This window comes from Ammospiza nelsoni, chromosome 10 (assembly GCF_027579445.1).
Source record: "Ammospiza nelsoni isolate bAmmNel1 chromosome 10, bAmmNel1.pri, whole genome shotgun sequence".
NCBI lineage: Eukaryota > Metazoa > Chordata > Aves > Passeriformes > Passerellidae > Ammospiza > Ammospiza nelsoni.
The window spans coordinates 4,719,876-4,742,673 of record NC_080642.1 but is presented as its reverse complement, the minus strand read 5'-3'; the positions used below and the strand labels follow the sequence as shown (position 1 = coordinate 4,742,673).

Sequence of the window (22,798 nt, the reverse complement as noted above, 5' to 3'; positions counted from 1 at the left end):
TAGACCAAATGGTCATTTCTAAAAACTCTGCTTGAATGCTGTATGGTCAAAAAAATCCCAAATTATTTTGAGAAAAAAAAAATAAATTGCAAGCTCTTGCTTGTCAGTGCTGGCAATACCAAAGCCTTCCCATAACATAACAATTATAACATACTTTGCTGCTAAAGCCTTACACCACTTCTGCTCAGGTTCTTTTTTCCATACCTGCAGGGTCACAAGCCCTTCACTTGTCAGGAGAAGCAAAAATAAACCTTGCTGGTGAGTAATTTGCAATCCTTCCCAGACACACTGAGTTAACATGGCTGTGTGCTAACAAGTATTTTTTAACATCTCCTATATGGGGCAAATTGAGAGGAAATGAACAGCAGCCCAGAGAGCAAGGCACTGCTTGTGACAACCCAACTACACTCAAATGTTCCCCCATCTCATCCCCAACAGAAACAAGAGGAATAAACTTTGAAAAAAAGCAGAGCAAGGAAAAAAACCCCAAACCAAATCACAAAACACACCATCGAAACTGTTGTTAACAATATAATCAGGAAGGCAAAAGTCATAAGCAGTAATCAAACCCAGCTTATAAACAAAGCGTGTGCAGAACCCTGCAGCTTTACATTATAACACATGGGGTACATTAATAAAAAACTAAATTGCACAAATTATGACAACTTGGGATTTTGTTGAACATTGAAAAGTAAAACCCCAACAAAACTCCCACTCATCTGGATTTTTAAGTAGTGTTTGAAGCTCTCTGACCCACAAGGAAAGGAAAAATCAAAATTAATTCTTGTGGTGCTTAAATGAGTAAATCACAGTGTAGGTTCATTTGTTTCTAGGACATTTGGCCTAAATAATTTGGAATATTAAAGTCAGATTCTAGATTTACTGTTAAACAAGTATTACTGATACAACTGGATGGCAGTCTACACACTTTGAGGTTGTCCACAGTTATGCAATTTCACACTGGTTAATGTGGTTGAGTGGGGTTTTTCCTTTCCTTTTTGTTTTGAGGCCAGTGATGCTTACATCACATTGACTACAAGGCTGACTCAGCAGTTTATTTCTGCAATATCATCTCTTCCTCAAACCCCTAATAATGAAAATATTCACGACACACAAAAGAAGCTGTTGATGTCACAGGCAGAGAATCCATCCTATGGCAGTGACCACGAGGAAACATTGGTGCAGGAGGAACAAACAAGACTCTTTAAGATATGATCACAAAAATTGTATCTAAATATAGAAGGGATTTGACTGTCAGAGTGAAAGCTACCCAGCCCCAGAAACCTGATAACAGCAGAATCAACAGCTGATTCCATACAGCTTTCAACAACCACTACACTAGTTTTTTTATGGTGGGAATAAGTACAATTTGAAATTGAGCAAAACTAACAATCCAATTTACATTCTTTACCATTTAAAGTCAATTCATTATTATCACTTATCCTAGTTGAGATCTGTTTCAAAATTAAAAATGAGAAGCATAATACTAAAAGCCCTGCAAAGACTCTAAATTACAATGTGCTTCATCCCCATCCCTAATCCACATCTCCATGAACAACAAACATGAACCAGAATCACAGACATTAAAGAATAAAAAGCATGGGAAACTAAATATTTGCTTGTGATGAGGAGAAACGGAATTTAATAAGGATAATGGAATAATTTCATGATTCTTCTGGCCAATAAATATAATTACTTCAGATTAGGAAAACTGACTACAACTGCCTTACTAATTCAGGACTATAGCTGCACTAATACACTGTAAAAAGACTAAAAGCATTGACTAATGGGTTTGCAATGTCTGTAGCCTGTGGATCTTGGACTTGAAAACCCTGCCACCACTGACTGGGATGCACTGGGTCCATACTAGGGGGATCAGCTGCATTCGGCAGGGCTGACACAACTTCAGCATTCCTGCAGATACCTACACACTCACACAGATTCCCTGTGTTTTGGGCAGAGATCCAGAGATACTGGGAAACTTAAAAATTGACAGGATGCCGGTACAAGACAGCCTTCCCGAGGGCCCTTGGATGTACCACGATTCCTGAGTCTGTCAGATATATACATATATATATATAAACATACACAAGGAAAATAAGGACAGACACAAACCCCAAACGCAAGTCCTGCATATTTACAAACCCAAAAAAAGTCTGAAATTACAGCCCAGACTGTATGCTCTAGCAGTTGTCTTTAAAGTCTGCTGTCCTAATTCTAGAGATGAACGCATTTCCCAGCAGCAGATCCTTAGCCATTCCAAAAAAGTACACAAAAATATCTCCATTTCAGCAAAGGACACGCTTCAAGAACTGCACCTCTGCTCATCTGGGTGCTGTTGTGCTGGGAAGCAGGATGATTGCTTTTTACATATGTACAAACCAGAATGGTCCAAATCTTAATTTATTTTTCCTGCCCTTCTCCTCCCGCAGGGCTCCAGTGCCCTGAGGCCACGTCAGCAGGACACAGCACTGGCTGCCAGCTCCATCCCTGCCTGGCCAGGGCAGTGGCCTCCCCAGGGACCAGCCTGCAGGGCTGGGAGAGCCTCTGGTCACCTTCTCCAGCATAGGTGGCCACAGACCATCAGCAAAGGTCTCAAGAAATCCTTGGTTTCCGCATTTCACAGAATTCCCAAAATATATCCACCTTAGCTGTATCACTCTCCCTTTTCTCTCAGTGTACTACAAAACAGTCACAATTTAGCATTTGGAAAGATTAAGCCAAATTAAAATTTAAGGGCATGCCAAGATTCTTTTTCCTTTTGTCTTGTATCAGGGGAGCTATAACAAATAACAGCTACCAACTGTAAAGAACCAGATATTCCTCCCAGCAAAGCTACAAGTGCAGGTGCATCTGGTTCAAGATTTAATCACACACATGCAAAATAAATTTCCATAATTATTCTTAGCATTATCGGATTTAAAATGGAGAAGCTAAGATTATTCACACAGTAAACAAAGCATCCCATTGTTTACTCTTGGCTTCTTGCATGGCTTCCTATACTTGATTGTGGTGTGCTAAAAAAATAAAACCATGAGATGAGTGGGGAATGGTGGGGTGATCTCACTGACAATAACATGGGAAAAACCTACTCCAGGTTACCAGCTCTTTGCTCTCTCTTAGATTTCAACATTTCATCTTTTCACAAAGATATGAAAGCCTTAAAGTTGTTTATTGCACATGAAAGGGATAAAGGACACATCACACCACAGTTTTCTAAGGTGACCAAACACTAAAAGGGCAAAGAGCCTTTCTCTGACAGGCACCAAAAACATCAGAAATAACACAGAGGATGAAAGGTTCCTCTGCAAATTCGGGTATTTTCTAGCTGGGCAACAATGTGAGAATAAATTAACAGTGCCTGTTATGATTATATGATTAACAGCTGGTGGTTTACAGCTATGGAGTGCACCATGGGTAACATCCCAACAGGAAAGGCACAGCTGATCCCAGGCCTGGGGACATGCCTGTGCTCAGAGCTCAGTTTGCTGAAGCACTCAAGTGACCAAACCCAGAAGATGGTGACAATGCCTCTAAAGGATAACACTGACTCTGTTATAGATATTAAAAAATATTTTGGTCAATACAGAGGCTGATTAGACACTGACATGAGATTCTTCTCAGTTATTCTCAATCATAGCTTTGCTCTGGAAGATGTTTATGCAGATATTTCCTCATTTGTCCATTAACAGAAAGAACTTTAATAAATCAAAAACTTGTTTGTGCTACAGGAGAGCAGTGGGTACTGCAGGCCTGGCTTTTCCATCAAACACTAAATCTAGACACCAAGTACCAGGAGTCAAAGTAAAGCGATGCAAATGAGGAGTAAGAGTTATGCTTTAAAACTTAATAGGGTGAAAAGGGCCTTTGCTGGTAAACAGAAAGAAACTGAGCCAAAGCTTAATAAACAAAGTGTAAACAGAAGCTATTTAATACCAAGAGCTATGCTGTAAAACACCACCACACAGACTGCTCTGCTGCAAGCCCTAATGACCAAAACAGTCTGAACCAAGGCTGCATTTCCTACAGGGAGTTTTCCATCCCCTGGAACCAGCACGTAGATGGAAAGAGCTGAAACATTTGCAGAAACAAGGAGAGACAGAACCAGAGCTCACCCAGCACTTCACCCCTCCCTCCCCTGCCACAGCCAGGCACGTCCCTCCTGTCCTGCTGCCATGAACCCTGGCAGATGTCCCCAGAGCCTTTCCCCAGGAACTGCCTGACCACAAGCAGCTCCCAACCACCAGGAGACACAGGTGAGAAAGGACAATAAATTTGTCAGAGCAAAAGAAACATTGTTCTGATCAATGCAGTGCTTTGCAGCATACTAAGAATAAGGTCACAAACGTATTCCTTAAACTGTAACCAAATTCCGATAATTCAGGTGATGCTCTGGATAGAAGCAGGTACTGAACCAAAGGGACTCCAACTCCAGCCTCTGGATCTCCCCAGCACACAGGCAGTGCCTGCCCTGGAGGGCCCAAAGAACCTTCCACCTGCAGATTTCACCAGTTGCTCCTTATTAAAGTATCTCCAGCTTTCTCAAGCCTCTACAAAGCAGCAGGACTTCAGGTGCTGCTGCTCTTTCATCTCAGAGCGAAACCAGGCCAGGTCCACTGACGAACAGCCCAGCATCTGCCTCTGCCCCTGTAGAGTGATGGAGCAGGTGCCCCCAGCTCCTGATGGACTGGTAGCACTGGGAACACAGCCAGCTGCCTGAGCCTGGACCTCTCTCTTCTGTCTCCTCAGGCTGCTCTCCTCCCCAGCCTCTGCTGTGACATCCAGAAGTGGGATCAGCACATCAAGGGAGGTGATGCTCCCCCTCTACTCTGCTCTCCTGAGACCTCACCTGGAGTGCTGCATGCAGCTCTGGGTCCCCAGTGTGAAAAGAAGGTGGAACTGTTGGATAGAGTCCAGAGGAGGGTCAGGAAGATGATGGCAAGGCTGCTGTGGAGACAGGCTGAGAGTGGAACTCTTCAGCCTTGGAGAAGGCCATGAGGAGACCTCAGAACCCCTTCCAGTGCCTAAAGGGGCTCAAAAAGAGCTGGAGAGGGACTTTGGACACTGTTATGGAGTGACAGGACAAGGCTCTAATCATAAAGAAGGCAGGTTTACATTACATAAGAGGAAGACATTCTTTATGTGAAGGTATTAATAGACAAACAAGTTGTTCAGAGAAGGTGTGGCCGCACCATCCCTGCAAGTGTCCAAGGCCAGGCTGGACAGGCTTGGAAGAACCTGGGATAGTGGAAGGTGTGGTTGGAATGAGATGATCTTTAAGGCCCCTTCCAACCCAAACCACTCTGGGATTCTGTGATCCATCTGTTCCCTTTTATGTGCCCATCACCACTCTCATCCCGGTGCCTCTGTCCCCACCCAGTAACACCCCACAGGTACCACTCACTTGCTCACACTGAGTCCCATCTATTTTCAACTCTTTCCTCCCCTGCAAGAAACTGACTCACTTCCTCATTTCCAACCTCATACCGTAGAGGAAAAAGAAAATACACACTTTGTTTAGTTTGCTTGGACTGTACTAGCAGCCTTATTTCACTGACACACACACTCTTCCTACACAAATATACAGCTGTTAAGCCTTTAATATTATCCATTCCTTTGCACTACCACACCAAACCACACCCACCCACCAAATTAAGGGAATAATAATTCCAGGAAATCTTTCATTTGAGAAACCACTGCTAAAATTTTTGCATACTTCTGGTCTTTTTCTTGAGTTGCTCACTTTTAGAGACACAGAAAAAGCAGCAGTGAAATTGAATTCTTGCATTCTTTGTTTTACAAGATAAGAAGCAGCACAGACTTCAAGTTCAAGCCTCAATGGCAAAACACTTGAAAACATCCCTTGAAACAAATATCAGTATTAGTAAACTGTCTATGTTTTTATCCTGTTTTCATTTCAAAATGCAACCACCCAAAAGCAATTCAGGTCCTTGCCTGCAACCCAGATATTTATGCTACAACATGACTACACCCCCTCCATGCCATTGCACATCTGAGCCTTGTCCTTGAATAAATCACAAAAGCCAGTTTAATGCAGAGCCTTGCTCACCCTATGCAAGGGTGAATTCCCCCTGCTCCAGGCCAGAACTAAAGCAGAACTTTTAACCCTTTTGCATATTTGCTTTCTTTTCAGGCAAATTTTGTTCTTCACTATTCTAAACCTTGTGCTGACATACAAGGACAAACAGGTAAGTTTCAAGAGATCGTTTCCAGGAGTATGGGTTTGGCAGAATTTACCAGGAATTCAATTTTTTATTCCAAAAGCTGCTTTCCTGCTACCTGCTCTCCTACCTTCTTACAGGCTTTTTGCAGCTTTACATGCACACAGAAAATTCAGTTTAGTTTGTGGCAGAAAATGAGATCCAGCTTGAGGACCATTTACATGGATGGCAATAAAAAGGACATTTAGCAGTAATTGGGCAATTCTGTGTGATCAATGGATAGAAGCTTTATGCAGCCTGCATACTCTGTACACATATTTTCAACATGTGGGTGACAAGCAAGGTCAGGTGGCACCAGAACAATCACTCTGCCCATGTTATTCCTACCACAGGGGGTGTGACAGCTTGGCATGATTGCCTTCCAGGAGGGAAAGGCTCTGAACAGATTCTCAAGAACAGCTTCACTGCCCCAAACTATGCACAAACACTGAATTTTTCAAGTGTGAATGACAAAACTCTCAGGCAGCAACAAAAGTTCCTACCAAAGATCTTAAGATATTGACTAAAAAACTCATATTTAATCAGCCACTAGGGAAATGTGAGTTTCCTGAACATGTCAGTTTCACATGAGATCTATTTATTTTGAAATTTAAAAAAGCAGAATAATTTTTTTTTTTTTTTAATTCAGGGGTCTGTTTCAATTCCTACCAGATCCAGGCTCTCACTCTGCTCCATATTTCATTTATTGTGGTTACCACAAAGCACTAGCTAGAAGCAATCTTTCATACAAAGGAAATACAAGGTCCACAGTTAACAGCTGAGTAAAGAAATGGCTGAGGATATGCCCTGCCCTTGTCCTTTTCTTGCAGAGCTAGCAACAGCCAAGCCCTGATTTTTTGACAAATAAAATGGGAATATGCGAAAAGGAAATGAAGCATTTAAAGTATCGACACATTTATGAAGTATTTAATACCTGTCAAACTTTCTGCAATGAGCAGCTTTTAAAACACTGATGACAGAGCACACACACATGTTCCATCTTGCAAAGGCACAGAATGGAGATCCTGAACCTCCCCTGAACCTCCCTAGAGGAGCAGCTTTGCAGGCAGAGCCCCCAGCTCATTCTGGGTGTTTGCAGCACGGGGTGAGCAGGGAAATCCCAAAGGAAGCACACCAGAGATTTGTCATCAACACCCACACGGACTGAAAGGAACAAAGACTGGAATCACACATGAATAAAGGATGTGCTTTATGTTTCCACCCCATCCCACAGCCCAGCTGGGCAGCACCTTGTGCCTCTCATCCACACAGGCAGCCCCAGGCCTTGGGTCAGCTTCTAGCAACTGTTAAAAAATTAATCTCAATTAATCCCCGACATTCCTTTTCTTTATTCTTTTATTTGGCTGTTGTTATAAAGGCTACAAAAGTCACACAGCAGAGCATCTCTGCTGTCACATGGGATGGAGAAGGCAAATCCTGAGGAAGTCAGACAACAACACAACGCCTGCTGAGAGCACCTGGAACTGCTCAGATGCTTCCCTAAACAAATCACCACACAGGCTGGGCACTCAAGGGCTGGATTTCTCCAGAAGACCAGATTTATTGTGGGGTTTTTTATTTATTTTCTCTTTAAATCGGTCTTCCCAAGGAAATCACAGACCCTCTCCATGCCCACTGACCAGCTGAACTTCTCCCAGCCACCGTCATCTCCAAGAGCTGCCTAATCCAGGTCCACACCGGGATCTACTGGGCTTATAAATCATTGTCTTTTAAAAGTCACCTTCAATTATATGCAAACAAAATAAGTACGTAATGAAGAGAGCACTTGCTGCAACACCTTGCATCCTCAGCTAAAAATGTACATTTTTTTCTGTTTTTTATTATTTAGGGGTTGTATTTTTTTTAAAGTTTTCACTGATTATCTTACTGCTGCAACCTCGAGGAACTGGAAGAAGTTTTTGTATTTGAGATTTCTCCACCACTCCAAAACGTCAGAAACATTCAAATGTGCATCTGTTCTTTCTGGCTTAAAACAGTGATTACTCAATTAGTGCCTAATTACACTTCAGGGTGTTTAAAACAGAGGATATTCCACAGAGGTTTTACTCATGCAAGTGTCTTTTTTCCAACCTTGCTAAGACAAATGAAGGTTCACTAAGTCATCACCTCCTGTGTTGTTTTTGCCTCAGACCCTAAAGCATATACAGATACACCACAGCTGTGGAGCCAAACAGGGTTCTGGACACAAAGTGGGGCTCACAGGGCTTCCAGAGCTGGCTCCAGGAGCACAACCTGAAGATTTCATACTGCTCAAAAAGGTCATACGTGAAAAAGTAAAAAAAAAATAAAATTATTCTACATAAGCAAAGTTAGCTGTCCCTGCAGAACAGTCACATGGGAAGAGCTTTCGTATATCCTGAAGAATTCAGTGTTACCAAGCCTGACATCTCCAGTTTTTATTAACAGTGTTCACTCCCTGCACTCAGGAGAATCACCCAATTTGTAATAAAGCCATCCTTCACACTCTGAATATTCAGCAGCACATCTGATCTCATAACCCTGAGTACGTGGCAGTAAGGAAAAAGCAAGTATCATCTATTCCACAGGGAGCTACCAGCTGAGAGGCACTGCCCAAAAAGAGACTTTCATGCTGCCTTAACACAGTGCTAAAATTATTGCTTATCCTGCTAATCATAGAGCAGTGTGGGAGCATTGGAAAATGCAACATTATTGTCTGGGTGCTGCCCTATGTACAGGGAATACATTCACCTTTAAACATACCAAACACCTATAACCTTTAAACACACCAAACACTCCATAACCTTTAAACACACCAAAAACTCCATAACCTTTAAACACACCAAAAACTCTATCACAGGGAAAAAAAAAAAAAAAAAAGACACTAAGTTTTGTGCAGCAAGGGGGTGTGTAATTTCCAAAAACACTGCGCACAAAATAAGCCTGTCTTCTATAACAACCTCAGAGCACAAAACCAGAACTGTCACAAATCCAAATCTCAGTATATTTGCAGGCTCATTACAACAGATCTGCAATAGATCATTATCAAGTACCACAACTGCATGGTAAGAGCTGCTTTACCAAAAGAAAAAAAAAAAAAACACACCAACAGCACAGTCAGGTGTTTTCCTGTGTTTGAAGCATGTCCTTAGTTCAGCAATAAAAATATTTTACAATAAAGCAGGATCAGAATCTTTAGCTTGAAAATAATAACAAGAATTTTCAGGCCAAACTGAAAGGGTGTATACAAATAAACATGAGCTTTGGCAGTCAATTCTGCAGCTATAGCAAATAAAAGGAGACAATCTTATGCTAGAAATTCTAAATAAATTTTATGAAAGACTGCTGATGAGTACCAAACAAGTCCCACTGGCACAAACATGTTAAATTACTGGGAATACAGAACCATGAGGCTTCAAGTTGCCTTCATTTAAATACACTGCCTGAACACCACTTTGAGTATGGACAAAATTATAAATAAATGGGGTCATAATTATATTTGTAATGGAAATCTTTCATGTACTAAGCCAGAATAAAGCATTCTTCTCAAATAAAAGGAGTAGCCAGCTTTATTCCTCTGTTAATTGCCACATGGACCAATTTCTTACCACACAGCATGTTGGCTATAAATCTCAACAAGCAGCTTTAAATTGCTGTTATTATTGCTCATCAAGACCAAATAACCCTGGATGGTGTTCAGGGAAGCTTCTGTAACGTCTATCTCAAACAACTATTAATTCATCATTTCCATGGGGATGGAACTTCAGGCAAGAACCACCCACTCCTCCAGTGCTTAAATGGAGGGGGTGTCACAGAGAAGATGTAAAGAGGCTGCAAGATGGGCCTGATAAACAACAGAAGGGAGAAATCCTCCTGGACTTCCAAGAAATGCATGACTCATTCTGAGATGCTGAGCTCCTAGAATACAGAGAGCAGCCACGTCTGCAAGCTCTCACTCCCCAGTGCTTCAGTGCATTCTCAGAGCTGCAAACCACATTTCTGGAGATGGAGCAGAACAGGTATTCCATAAAGCAAAGCAATGATATCCACGTGTTTGTGCATCCCCTTACCTTGGATGCACTGGAGGGTTCCATCCTCAGCCCTTATTGTAAAGGTTTCACCTGGATTAACTTGAACCAAAAAGACCTGCAGAAAGAAAAATAAACATTTGTTTCACTGTGATGTCCAAATATTGAAATCTCCCAGAAACAGTGACTGTGCTATCCCTTTTCTGAAATGGGTGATGAAGCAGGGAGGCCACAGCCCAGCATAATCACACCCCAGACTGCAGGAGCAGGCAGAGATCTGAAACCCACCTGCATTTTTGGAGCTGAAATGAAGATGTGACTAAATTGCATACAGGTGAGAATTATGCCTTTGAGTCCCACACCAAAATCTTGGTGTGTGTCTAACTTGGCCAAATGCTGGTAGCTAAGGACACAAACCTTCAGACCACTGGCACACGAGAACAGCGAGCTCACAGACACCAATATGCAGCACCAACCCATAAAGGGGTTTCAAGTTCAGGAATAAAAGTTTTTTGCTCTGGAGATTTGATCCATTATATTTTCAACAATTTATATTTCAGTCTTGCATGTAACCGATCTCAGTTAACCAAAACCCATAGACACACACACAGTTCAACAGTTGCACACAGAACCAGTAATAAACTATTTATTAACAAATATAATATTTTTAAAATAATGAAACTATCATCCCAGTCTCCCATTGCTGAATCCTGCAGATGATGGGATAATACAAGGACCAGGAAGCACCAAAATAGTCCAGTTCATAGTATGCTCTATCATCTTTATAAATTTGCAGGTGTCTGGAACAATGGGTTTAAAATCTGGAATTTAGAATCCCTTCTTAAATGGACAGTATCACTGAGGACTAGAGACCATTTATCCCACCTTGCTGCTGGTGAAACTGTCACTAAAATACTTTAAACACACTTCTGCTAACTGCTTTGTCAGAAGTTCAATCAAGATATAAATTAAATTTTCAATTTGTACCAAAATTAATCTACATTTTTTTGTGAAAGCTCTGTCTAAATTTAGGTCTGGTCTTTATATTCTGGGACATCTCCATGCAGAATTCAATCATTCAATCTGCAAAGAGAGAATTTGAATTCATGTTGTGTTTCTGAATTCTTTAAGCCAAATGCATAAGATAATTATTACCTAGATGACCTTTTGAATTACAGTAATCCTACAGAAACCCATTATTTCACCAACATTTTTAAAGCTCAAGCTGGAAATCAGAAAATGACATATGAAAGCCATTATGTTGTCTGGAACAATCATTTCTGAGGGAGCACTGATCAGGATGGATCTGGTCCAGCACACAGCACAATAAATGGTTCAGAAAAGATAAAAGGCACAAAGCCATTCCATCCCTAATCTCCAAACAATCAACATTTAAGTGACAGCATTTAAGTGCTCTTCTGCTATGAATAGGCGTGAATTATCCACCACAGGACATGGGCAGCAGGTCAAAAGATGTGCAGAGCAAAGCAATGTCATCCAGCTTAATAAAAAACCCCAAAACAACCAATCAACAAGAAACCAGAACTCAAAGAGGCCAAGAATCAGAAATATTTCATCAGCTCATTTGCATTAAACCAACATTTGTCTAAACCAACAGCCTTAAAGCTGGTTATTTACTAGCAAATTGGATTAACATAAATTAGAAGACCTTCACAACTTGGAAGAACTTGGTCCAGCTCCTCAAAACACAAGACTCTACTCAAGACCGATGCCCTATGCATGTAAAGCTGCATCCTTTCCCTAAAGCAAGACAGACAGATTCCTCTCCCTACTTAAGGTATGTGCCTACCCCAGAGTTATCAGAAAATTTACAGATTCCTGTCCCAGGAGTCCATCAGCAGCAGAAGTGTCCACATCAGCACACCTGCAGTTGTCCCTTTACAATAATTCCCTGTGGTTCTGCATTAAAAAAGGTGATATTCCCATTCACAGCTGTTGCTTTTGATGGTCAAAATGAAGCAGCATCATCCTTAAGGAGCTTTAAAGACAAACAAATTGTTCCAGTAACAAATTTGTTTCCTGTAGAGCAGCAGCCACACAGCTTTGCCCCTCCATCAGAGTCCGTGGGCAGAGCCTGGCACTTATCTACAACAGTTTCTATTAAAATGTTATAGATATGGAAATAACTCCTTACTGACAGATGCTCAAATCAGCCACCTTTGGAGGCCAAGAAAACATTTACAGGCTGTTGCTGGGGGAAGGCAGCAATATCAAGAGCAAACAGGAATAGCCAAGGTGTGACTGACGTGGGTCAACAGCGGAGCAAGGGCTGGGCACAGAGGGAGGACATGAAACCAAAGTGGCTCAGACCCGGGAGCAGCAACCATGCTCCTCAGGCACGATCATTCCAGAGGCTGCAACCCCTCCCCAGCTCCTCTCTTCCCAAAATTGGAATACTGGGGTGCTCCCCACAACCCATCCCACCACCCAGTCCCCTCATGCTGCACACAACCCCCAGAGCTCACAGCACTGACCAAAGAGATGCAGGAATGAGGCCAAACCATTAAAGCCAGCACATGTTGAGTATTTTATATATAGGGCACCTTCCAGCCAACACCCCTGACTTGTCCCAGTTGCCTGGGATAAATAATGTCAAGGCACACTGCAACTTCTTTTGTTTATACACACTACGTATATAAAACTAATTCCCTGATTTATTTTTCCCCAACTCCTCATAAACAACAAAACCATATTCTGCAGCCTGGAACACAGCTTCCCCCCCTTTCCTTTCACACAAGGGATCTTCAGGAGAAGCCTCATTTCTAAAGCTTTTAATTAAAAAATGTGAGGAAAGCAATAAAAAAAAAAAAAGTGTAAAGATAACATCTCTATTTTAATGAAAACAAACCCAGATGATCTTTAATTGTGCTATGCCTCTTCCAATATTCATCATCCCAAGTATGCACAATTATGAGATGGCAACAGAGGAGAAGAATTTGAAGGGTCATTTGGAGCCCTCACTGCTGGCTGGCAGCATCTCAGGGTGTGGTCTCATGTCCAAGGTCACCCCAGCCCACTTCCAGTCCTTGGCCTCCTCCCATCCAAAAAGCTGGAGCACAGGACAGCTGGGAGCAGGGCATCAGCAGCACAACCCCAAAGGATTTGTCTTTCTCCTAAAAAGTACTCTGATGCTTAACTCAGCAGTTTAATCCACTTGGGGGTGAAGCCCAGCTATACCTGCTGCATCCTCAGAGAATGCTTGTTATCTCCATAAAGCTCTTTTTGCACTTATTTTGCATTTAAGAATGTCATTCTATTTTGCTGAAAGTCATGTTTGTTGAGTGATGAATGTGACTGAGTTGCATAGCTACTATAAATATTTGTAATCCCACAGAGTATGTCCAGACTAAGTTTGCACGACAAGCCAAGCACGTGTCGCTTGTGCCTCCCTTGCTCCCAATATCCATCTCTCATGGCCAGGGGAAGCAGGGGAAGAGGCTAAAGAAGCACCCACAAAGCCAATGCAGGCATAAGCTCAGGTTCACAAATAAATAAACTGACTCTGGGAAGTTCTGGATTGGATATCAGGAAGAAATTTCTTGACTAAGAGGGTGGGGAGGCCCTGGAACAGAGAAGCTGTGGATGCCCCTGGATCCATGGAAGTGTCCATGGACAAGATGGACAGGGCTTGGATCAGCCCAGGATAGTGGAAGGTGTCCCTGCCATGGCAGGGGATGGAAAGAGATGGGCTTTAATGTCCCTTCCATCCAAACCACCCCATGATATAAAACTACAAATACTGTGGGGAAACACTTGTGCAAAGGCAAAATGCAACCTGATAAGGACCAAGGGCATACACTATTATCTCTTTTGTACACTACTTGTTCACTTATGCAAGATTTTGAGCCCACAGCAGAAAATTGACACTCAAGGTAGGCCATCATCCCCCACCTGCTCTGTGGCCTCTCAAAGTGAGATTGATGACATTCACCTGAATCCATGTAATGCTATTCAGCCCCAGAGCTCACCTAAAGTATTTCCCCCTTATGAGAACATTTTCCTCACTGAATACAAAGAGCAGCTTGCAGGGCTTATTCAAACTCCAAATTAAACATTTTCCCGTGTGGAGAATTTTCCCTTCCATGAGATATATCATGCTTCATACAGCTCCCCATCACAACTTCACAGGCAACACCTGGGATCCAGCCACAGGTTCCTCACAAATGCTTGAAACCATTAACATTTATTGTAATTGCAGTTTCTACAGCACATAACTTATGGAATGCATTGCATCTTTTGGGAAGAGAAAATAAAGCAATCACTCGTATCCATTCCATTATCTACTTTAAAAGACTGTGCCCCAATAAATTTCCAGGTGCATCCCACAGGAAGGACCAGCGAAGTCCCAGCATTCTGTGTGCAATACTCTTCTCAGGAACACATCCCTCAGTCACACAGAGCATCTCTTCAGTAAGAAAACACTTCCAGCATCTCTTCAGTAAGAAAAATCAGGGAACATGCTACATCTTAAACAATAAAGCTGATTTTTTAAAATGAATGCTTCAATTGCATCTGAAAAAACACTTTTTTTTTTTTTTTTGACTGGACAAAAAAAGGTATTAATAGAGGCATGAAGCAATTCAGTCATTTTACCATGAGTGCTCTTTACAGCAAAACCCACAAGTGGCAGATCCCGAACCTCCTGATTTATCCAACGTTAAAACACACACACCAAAGAAGCAGTAAAAATTAAATAAATTAATAAATGGAGAAACCACAAAGAAGTAACTAAATTTTGGCAGCAAGTTCATTCACTCAGCTCAGATACTGTGGCTCAGTACAAAACCCAGCTGAAATGCTTTCAAGGTTGTTTGCAAGGCGCACAGGAAAGCACCAAATCTTGTTCCTCATTCAGCTGTACTGTTGTCTCCCTCATTTGAAGCCTGTGACCCTAAAAGACAAGAACAAGCACACACAGCACTATGCACAGTGCCTAAGCTCAAGCCAAGTGGTAAAACCACAGGGCAGGTAAACACAGCTTCACAAAGAGCAGGCAAGCAGAAAACCTGCTGCACCTCTGCAGGTGCAATGAGTGAACCAAGCTGAAATAAAACTTCCCCATTAATTAGCCCAACATTCTGTACAGATGTGCTGTAGCACAGCTAGCTGCCCCTTCACTTTATACTCCAAGCTTTTTAGAGCTTGTAGTGGAGTACCTACAGGAAACCATTGAAATTCTTGGACCAAAAGGTTAATTATTGCTCCCTGAATCCCCTAAGGAGTTACAAGTGGATTAGAAGCAGAAACAGCTCTGGAAGCAACATGAAAGCATTAAACACAGTCGGCAGTAGTGGAAATAAAGTGTGGGAAACTAAAAAGAAAAAGAAAGTCAGTGCTAGAAATGCCATTTTGGGTAGTCTAGAGGAGAGGGATTACTGTCAAGCAGGCAGAGACATTCCTTGCCCTGCCTTGTGCAGCTCTGCAGCCCTCACTCTCAGGAAGATAAAGAAAGGGAATGTTCCCATGCAATTGCCTTACACTGCAGGCCTGTTCACTGGCAGATTTGCCTTTTGCATCACTCTCCAGCTGGCTGCTGGCAAGGCCAAGGTGTTTCACCAGCTCCAGTCTGCTTTATTCTGTGTGTAAGAACGGGTCCTTTGAGGAAAGGCTTTTCCCTGGAGCTCAGCATTTCCAGGCACAGCTCCTAATGCAGCTCTGTGGTGCTGGCACAGCTGAGGCTCCACACATCCAGTAACACACAAAGGTGAGCAACATTCAGGGTGCCCAGAGCCTCCATTCTCCGTCAGAACATCCCTTCTGTCAGCCCCAAAGCACGGGGCACTGACCTACCTGCAGCCTGCAAAACCCCACACTCCTCATCCTTCCCCAGCTCTGCTAGGATGCCTTCTCACCACCAGCTTCTAATGGAGACTGTAATTACACCCTGTAAATGGGTGTCCTCCTAAAGCTAGAACCTATTTATGGAGTCATACAAACCATCTTTCTTAAGGAAGTTGTCCCTGTGTGAATCTATCCTGAAGCCTCTTCCCACCTTACAAGTACCTAAAACAAATCTCTTTCAACAATCATTTGTTTCCACATTACAACCACGTTAAGAGCAATTAACATAGTTCATTTGGAAAGATCAAACAAAGCATTTATTCCAACTTCATTCCATCTCTAGAACTGTACTTTTAAAAAGCAAAGACATCACCTAAAGCTTCAGGAGTAGGATGAAAATGACAAAGCATAGAGGTAGTTAAGCTTTGCAACAGAGAAGGGTACATCCAGACTAGAATCTAAAAAAGTCTCATGGAAAACTGGCATTTCAGCTACAGGTACTTCGAGAAATAAGGAGATGAGATCTAAAAGCATCATCCAGCAAACACACAGAAGAGGGACCCAGCCCAGAACTGTTCTACTGAGTGGTGCTTGCATAACACAGCAAAAGCAAGAAGCAATCTGCTTCCAGTGCACCTGCAACTCTTTTTAATGCAAAACATTAGCTGAGAAACTGCTTTAAAGGCAACAGAGGCACCTGCCCAGCCAGGCAGCTGAATCATCAAAGATGGGGAAAGATTTGGCTTAGAGCACCATCTCAAAGGAGAGCTCAGAAGATTTCACTTACTTCTTTCTGGAACACAGAAGGACACACTGACAGGACAGTCTGACCTGGCAAGTGGTTTCCAGCAAGGAGGAAAGTGTGTACTTAAAGAACAATTATCCTTTCCAGTATGAATAAAATTGTTCCTTCATCTAAGTGTAGCAATATTGAATTTGGTAAATACAGCCACTGAAAGCATTCCTTTCTGGTTTTTTCAAATCAAAGCACACTTGGCAAAAACGACTTAAACAAAAAAAAACCCTAATCACAACAATGAAAGTCTACATCATAATGAGATTTCAGATAACTAAAAATACTTAGAAGCTCAGCAGGAAAGCAGAAATTATTCTTCCTCTTGAGGCTGGTCTAACTCAAAACACAGCTTGGCAGGAGGAACAAATGATCCAGGGAACAAGAAGTAACAAAATGACCTCTTATATTGATTCAAGAAGGACAGCTTGCTTCTACCTTTGTTACAATAGTTGGCTGAAATTTCTTATGTTAAGGGGAGAACCAAATTGAGCAGCACAAAAATATTGCCAGGGTAGATAGATGTTCTCCCAAGAGACTCCTTGACCCCAGATGACACATTTGGGAATGTTCCACCCAGCCAGCTTGAACCTCCAGGCTGTATGGTGACATGAAGGCATTGCTGTGGTCTCAGGATCATTCCACCAAGTTCTCATCAAGCTTATTAGAGAGCATCTCCCAGGAAAAAAAATAAAAGCAAACTGTAAAGTTGCCTTTGTTCAATAACCCACTCAAAATTCACACCTGCTTCTTTCAATGAAGCACAGGGTAGCACACGGGCCTGCTGGGAAAGGTATAGTGAGGTAAGCAAAGAATATCACACATCACTGCTATTCTCCACTTCTTTCCTTACTTCCATTTTTTTCTCAGATCAGCATTTTTAAAATCTTAAAATCTCACCAGAAATGCTAGTAAGATGTCTGGACAAGAGTGAGCACAACTAAATGATAAGACTAACTTCCTGCAAAGCCCTCAAATATGCAGCATTTATAGCCATTTTCCACTATTTTTACTTCAATGAACACACATGCAAACAAAACCATTCAATTTAATGGTACACCTTAATCATTGTTTTTTAAGTCTTTTCAGTGGAAAAGCAGATTTCTACATCCCAGGAAACACTCCGCACTCCCTAGCGCTATGGAAAACCATCTTCCCTATACTGAACACGTCTTGTTGACCCAGAAATAAGTTAATTTAAGGCAGGCAGTTTCTGACCTGCTGAGATCCATCGCCATTCACGATGTGGGGCATCATGGCCACCTCCCCGTTCAGCAGCGGCGGCAGCTCCAGCGGGATTTGGTCGGTCATCATCATTGTGACGTACATTCATGGAGAATTTTCCTCAACGGACTTCCTGCAAGAGAAAACAGCATTTAAAAACCCTGCAGAAGCCCTGCTGCACTTCACAAGGTCGTTCTGCCATTCAGGAACTTCAGCAGGAGCCCTGGTTTTGTAACAGGAGCTCAAGGCTCTGAATGCAGGTTTTAACTGTTAGAACAAGAGCATGGGAAGTCAAGTTTCCATGCAAGAATTCCAAAAACCAAGTAGCCAGATTTCCACTCTTTCCCACAGTTATAAACCTCAGCCTTCATTGCCGAAATAGGCAGGTTCTAAGACGCAGAGTTTTGTTCTTAAATCACCATCCTGCTTGCTGCCACAGCTCTTGGAATTACCCAGACGGGTTAAGATGCTACAGCAATTTCACTCAACAGCCACACTTCAAAGCCAAACATCTTTATTTTCTTTCTAGGGCCCTGTAAACAGTGGGAACTGCCACTACAAAACACAGACCAGACACCTGACTTGCACTTAATCACGACCCAAAAGGATTAAGAGTTCTGCTGGAGCAGGAGGGACAGCACATCCCAATGTTCTGAACACCCCGTTCTAGGAAGGGCAACAGAAAATGAAGACATCACGTAAGGATTTGTGAAAAATCACACATCACTTCCAGCACACCCTCCCCCTCTCACAGCTAACTGATGTGATACACGAGCATCAGTAAAGCCATGAGAAGCTGCCCTGTAAAAATAAGTCTTAATTCAGTGTTAAGGGTATCATCATGCTGGTTTATGGGGCAATAACACAGCTCTAGTGAATAACATGGATGATCTCATCACACAGCTTATCTCGACTTCTGCACAACAGCTCCTAAAGCAAAGCAACCTCACATGTCCAGGGGTGAGCAGCCTCCTTAGTACACCTCCTGCCAGAGAATCCCAATGTCATCCTGAACCATTTCATATACATCCCAAACTCAGGTCAGAAAAAAAAAAATGCTGTGACTTCGGTGGCAGCATAGGTGATCAGCTGGCACAAGATCATCAGAGTACTCCAGAGTACAGAAAGAGGAATTTTTGGCAAAGAGCATGGGGCATAACTAAAGAGCCATAAACCAGGAGTTTAACTCAGCTGCTTCAGAGGGGATGAAGGACTGAGCCAGCCTCACCAGGGCTGGAGCATCCCATTCCATGGATGCTGGATGTTGCATATCTTATATCTCCTTGGCCCCAAATACTGTTGGACTTTTTTTTTTAATTTTTTTTTTTAGCTTAACAACTAAATTATTACTTTAGTTGAAATACACTGTCTTCATTTTCATCAACCTCTTCCAGAGCTCTTTGCAATCCCATCACCTGCACAGCCTCATGACCAGAAACACCAGCCTGACCAAGAGCAGCTCCTCCAGCTCCTGAGGAAAAGCACTTGTGTGATTTACAAGTGATGGCAGTGCCCACACAGACTGAATCACGTGTCTTATCCTTTCACTGTCATCAAATGGACCCCTTCACTTCAAAGGGGAACCAGAAGATTGAAAGTACATTTATTTTCCAGAAGGTGTGCAAACCCAGCAATGTGACCTCCAGCCACACAGCTAAAGACCAGCATTTTAATTGAACTCAGCACCAAATTTAGCACAACTCTCACAGCTCTTTCCACTGTTCTCAGCTGTGAGAAAACACCACTGTTCTAATCATCACTTCACCAAGACATAAACAGAGGCAATGTATTTTCATCCACCTTTAAATTAAATCCCTCCTTTTATCCAAGACTCAATTACAGAACAGAAGCTCTCCAGAAGCCTGGGACACAGCTGTTGTTGAGATGGTACATCCTAAAGCTTTTGCTTCTCATTACTCCACAGTTTCAGGTTTTAATTTTGAGAAACATCTGAGTCCAACAACAATATTCACAGGTGTTGGGATTTGGGGGTAGAAGAGGGGGAGCGGGGCAGTGTAACTTCACTTTTTGGGGGTTCTGTTTGTTTACCAAGGAAAAAGAGAGTATGTGAGATTTTGAGCCATTTCTTAACTGCTTGAGATTAAGAAAAGGACTGAAAGAGCCCAATAATGAACACCAGAGAGCACATGAATGAACAGCTTTCAGGAAACAGACTGATTTAGTCAATAGCCAGCTGTACCTCCAACTATTCTGGCTATACATGCAGTTATTTATGCATCTATAGTTGTCCTGTGTGCAAATGTATATATTCACATTCAAAGTTCATTTGTAAAGAACAAAACATTCATAGAAACCATTTTAAACCCATTAAAACAAAACCCCAATCCCCAAACAAATGACACGTTCATTTAGTCTGAATCCAAAAGCCAAGCTTTAACTGTTTAAACATCACACTGATACTATTTTCTTGAGGAAAAAAACCCATACTGTAGCTTGAAGCAACATATTTTCCAAGTAATATTCCATTCCAGGCACAACAACGGAGATGTTGACATTTATTTGCTACGTGTCATTATTTAAAGTGTTGCAGCTACATTCCTTTTGCTTTATTAATGGTTTGTCACTACAGCCGTGTCTACGCTTGCTTCACTTGAAAGGAGAAAACAAAAAGAAAAAGAAAACATAAATAAAAAGGGCTTCCTCTATTTGCCAGGTGTGGTACCACCTCACCAGAGATGATACCAGCAGCAGTGCTGCCTACAAGGCACAGCCACTGGCAGGAATTTTGGCATTATTTCACAAAGATGTACTCCAGGCAGAGTGAGGACATCTACCATGAGGCTGGCAGACATCACTGCAAAGCCAAACCCTTTGGAAACACGGGCCTCACACACTTCTTGAGCTTATTTGTTCACCCATCCTACTTAAAACAGATTTATTAGCTGTGCTTTCACACCCCTCCTAAAGTCCACTGCTCCTCCTCCCTCCAGGGATGCAAAGCTGATTAATACAAAGAAAGTGAGGTCTGAATGAATTTCTTTTCTCCCTGCAAATTGGGAACATCGATAGAAGAAAACACCAGACACGGCTCAAAGAGCCAGGTCACATTCCAGGATATGAGAATTCTTCCTTAGCTAAAATATGAACTGCCAAATACTAACCCACAGCCCTTTTTTTCAGGTACTAACTCAAATTTGGGGTTTTGTCTAGAAAGATGACTATATTTAAATTTTAAAAAGATATTTCCTGTGCGTCTACATTCCCTAGGTTTGGCTGGGACAGGTCACAACAACGCCAACAAGGAGGGAGAGGCTGCATCTCCCTGTCTAGCTTCCTCCAGGAATATGGAAATCACAGCTTTCCACTTTGCTGTGGAGCAAGGAAGAAACAACCATCCAAGTCTGATGTCTCTGTCCCCAAACAAAACTTCCAAATCTTTTGATGTCTGCAAGTTACTGTTGCAAACTTGATTTTCAATTCAGTACCGCAGCCTTCTACTGATCCCCGAGATGACTCCATTTCCTTAAATTAATTCAATATGTGAATTAGCAATACATAAATTAGTTGCACATGACACCAGAGAGAAAACTAAAACACACAGAAGAATGAAGTGTAACTATCTAAAACCCAATGTCCATGTATGGTCAAACAACGTGACCCAACAGGTTACGTCAGTTTTCCTGAAATTCCTAAAGCAGTGTGAACCACATCAAGATACCCAATTCTACTTTTCCTAGAAGGTTTCTTCACCCATGCTTATTTATAGGGCTGGAAGCCAAGAACATTTTTCTTTCTGTGATTTTCTTCCTACCTTCTGTATTCTACAAAGCCAAAGAACCTCTTCCAGCTATGGCAGACGAATGCAGAGAACCTGGCAGAGGCAAGAGGAGTTGTGAATATTGAGTCCTGTGACTGTTCTTTGCAAAGACTGGATTTTTATTTCCCTGCAGCAGACCATTAAAAGTTCCTGAACAAAGTGTTCTGCTTTTTTATCACAATCATCTGGAATTACAGAAGTTGTACTTCGGCAAGGACAGAGAGTTTTCAATACTAAGTAGAGCCACATACCCAGGTTTATTTAATATACAACTAAAATTCAGTGCTAAACACACATTTTACTCCTGCAGTGCATATTTAGGGGTATTCTGCCTGACTAGAAGAGAACACACTGCAAAAAGAATAAAAAGCTACACCATATTCAATCCTAGCCTTGATTAAAAAAAAATACTTGAAACGCACACAAGTATAAACTTAAAATAGAAGAATTTTCTCTTTCCAGCCTGAAAAAAAAAACCAAACCAAAAAAACCCTTGCCACTTCCCCATGACAAAGTTCACACACAGATGGCACACACAGGGTTACACAGTCCAATATACTCCTTTAATACACGTACTACAGGAACCCACTTAGCCCTTTACAGCCACGGGCCAGGCCAGTTCTGGTGTTATCAAAAGCCAAAGTCTGTTGATAAGTGCCCTGCTGACCAGCAGCCACAAGGCAACTGTTCCTCCCCCCGGGCCAGACATTGTCTCTGGCAGAGCAGGTTCTGCAGTGAGGATGCCCAGAAACTGGCAGTTCTCTGACCCAAAAGGAAAAGGATTTGTGACATCTGATCTGCATCCTCCAAACCACATCCTGACAGCATGGCCAGCCCAAAACCTCCAGCATGGCCTGCACAGCTGATGTGAACACAGGAGGGGTCCCCATCCACTGCACTGCACCAACCCTCAAACACTTGTGTTGTTATAACCAGGACAAGAGGCAGGAGGAATTGCTAAAAAGGGCTTTGC

General features: G+C 42.2%; 1 protein-coding gene across 1 annotated transcript in view; it reads right to left on the bottom strand.

Moving 5' to 3' along the window:
* The window catches only part of FNDC3B (fibronectin type III domain containing 3B), a 187,439-nt gene that overhangs the window by 132,046 nt on the left and 32,595 nt on the right, over positions 1–22,798 (bottom strand). The window contains exons 2-3 of the mRNA XM_059479160.1: positions 18,042–18,180; positions 10,271–10,346 (exon numbers count right to left, since the gene is read on the bottom strand). Of these exons, the coding sequence (XP_059335143.1) occupies positions 10,271–10,346; positions 18,042–18,152 (187 nt within the window). The 5' untranslated portion in view covers positions 18,153–18,180. The remainder of the gene's footprint in view (positions 1–10,270; positions 10,347–18,041; positions 18,181–22,798) is intronic.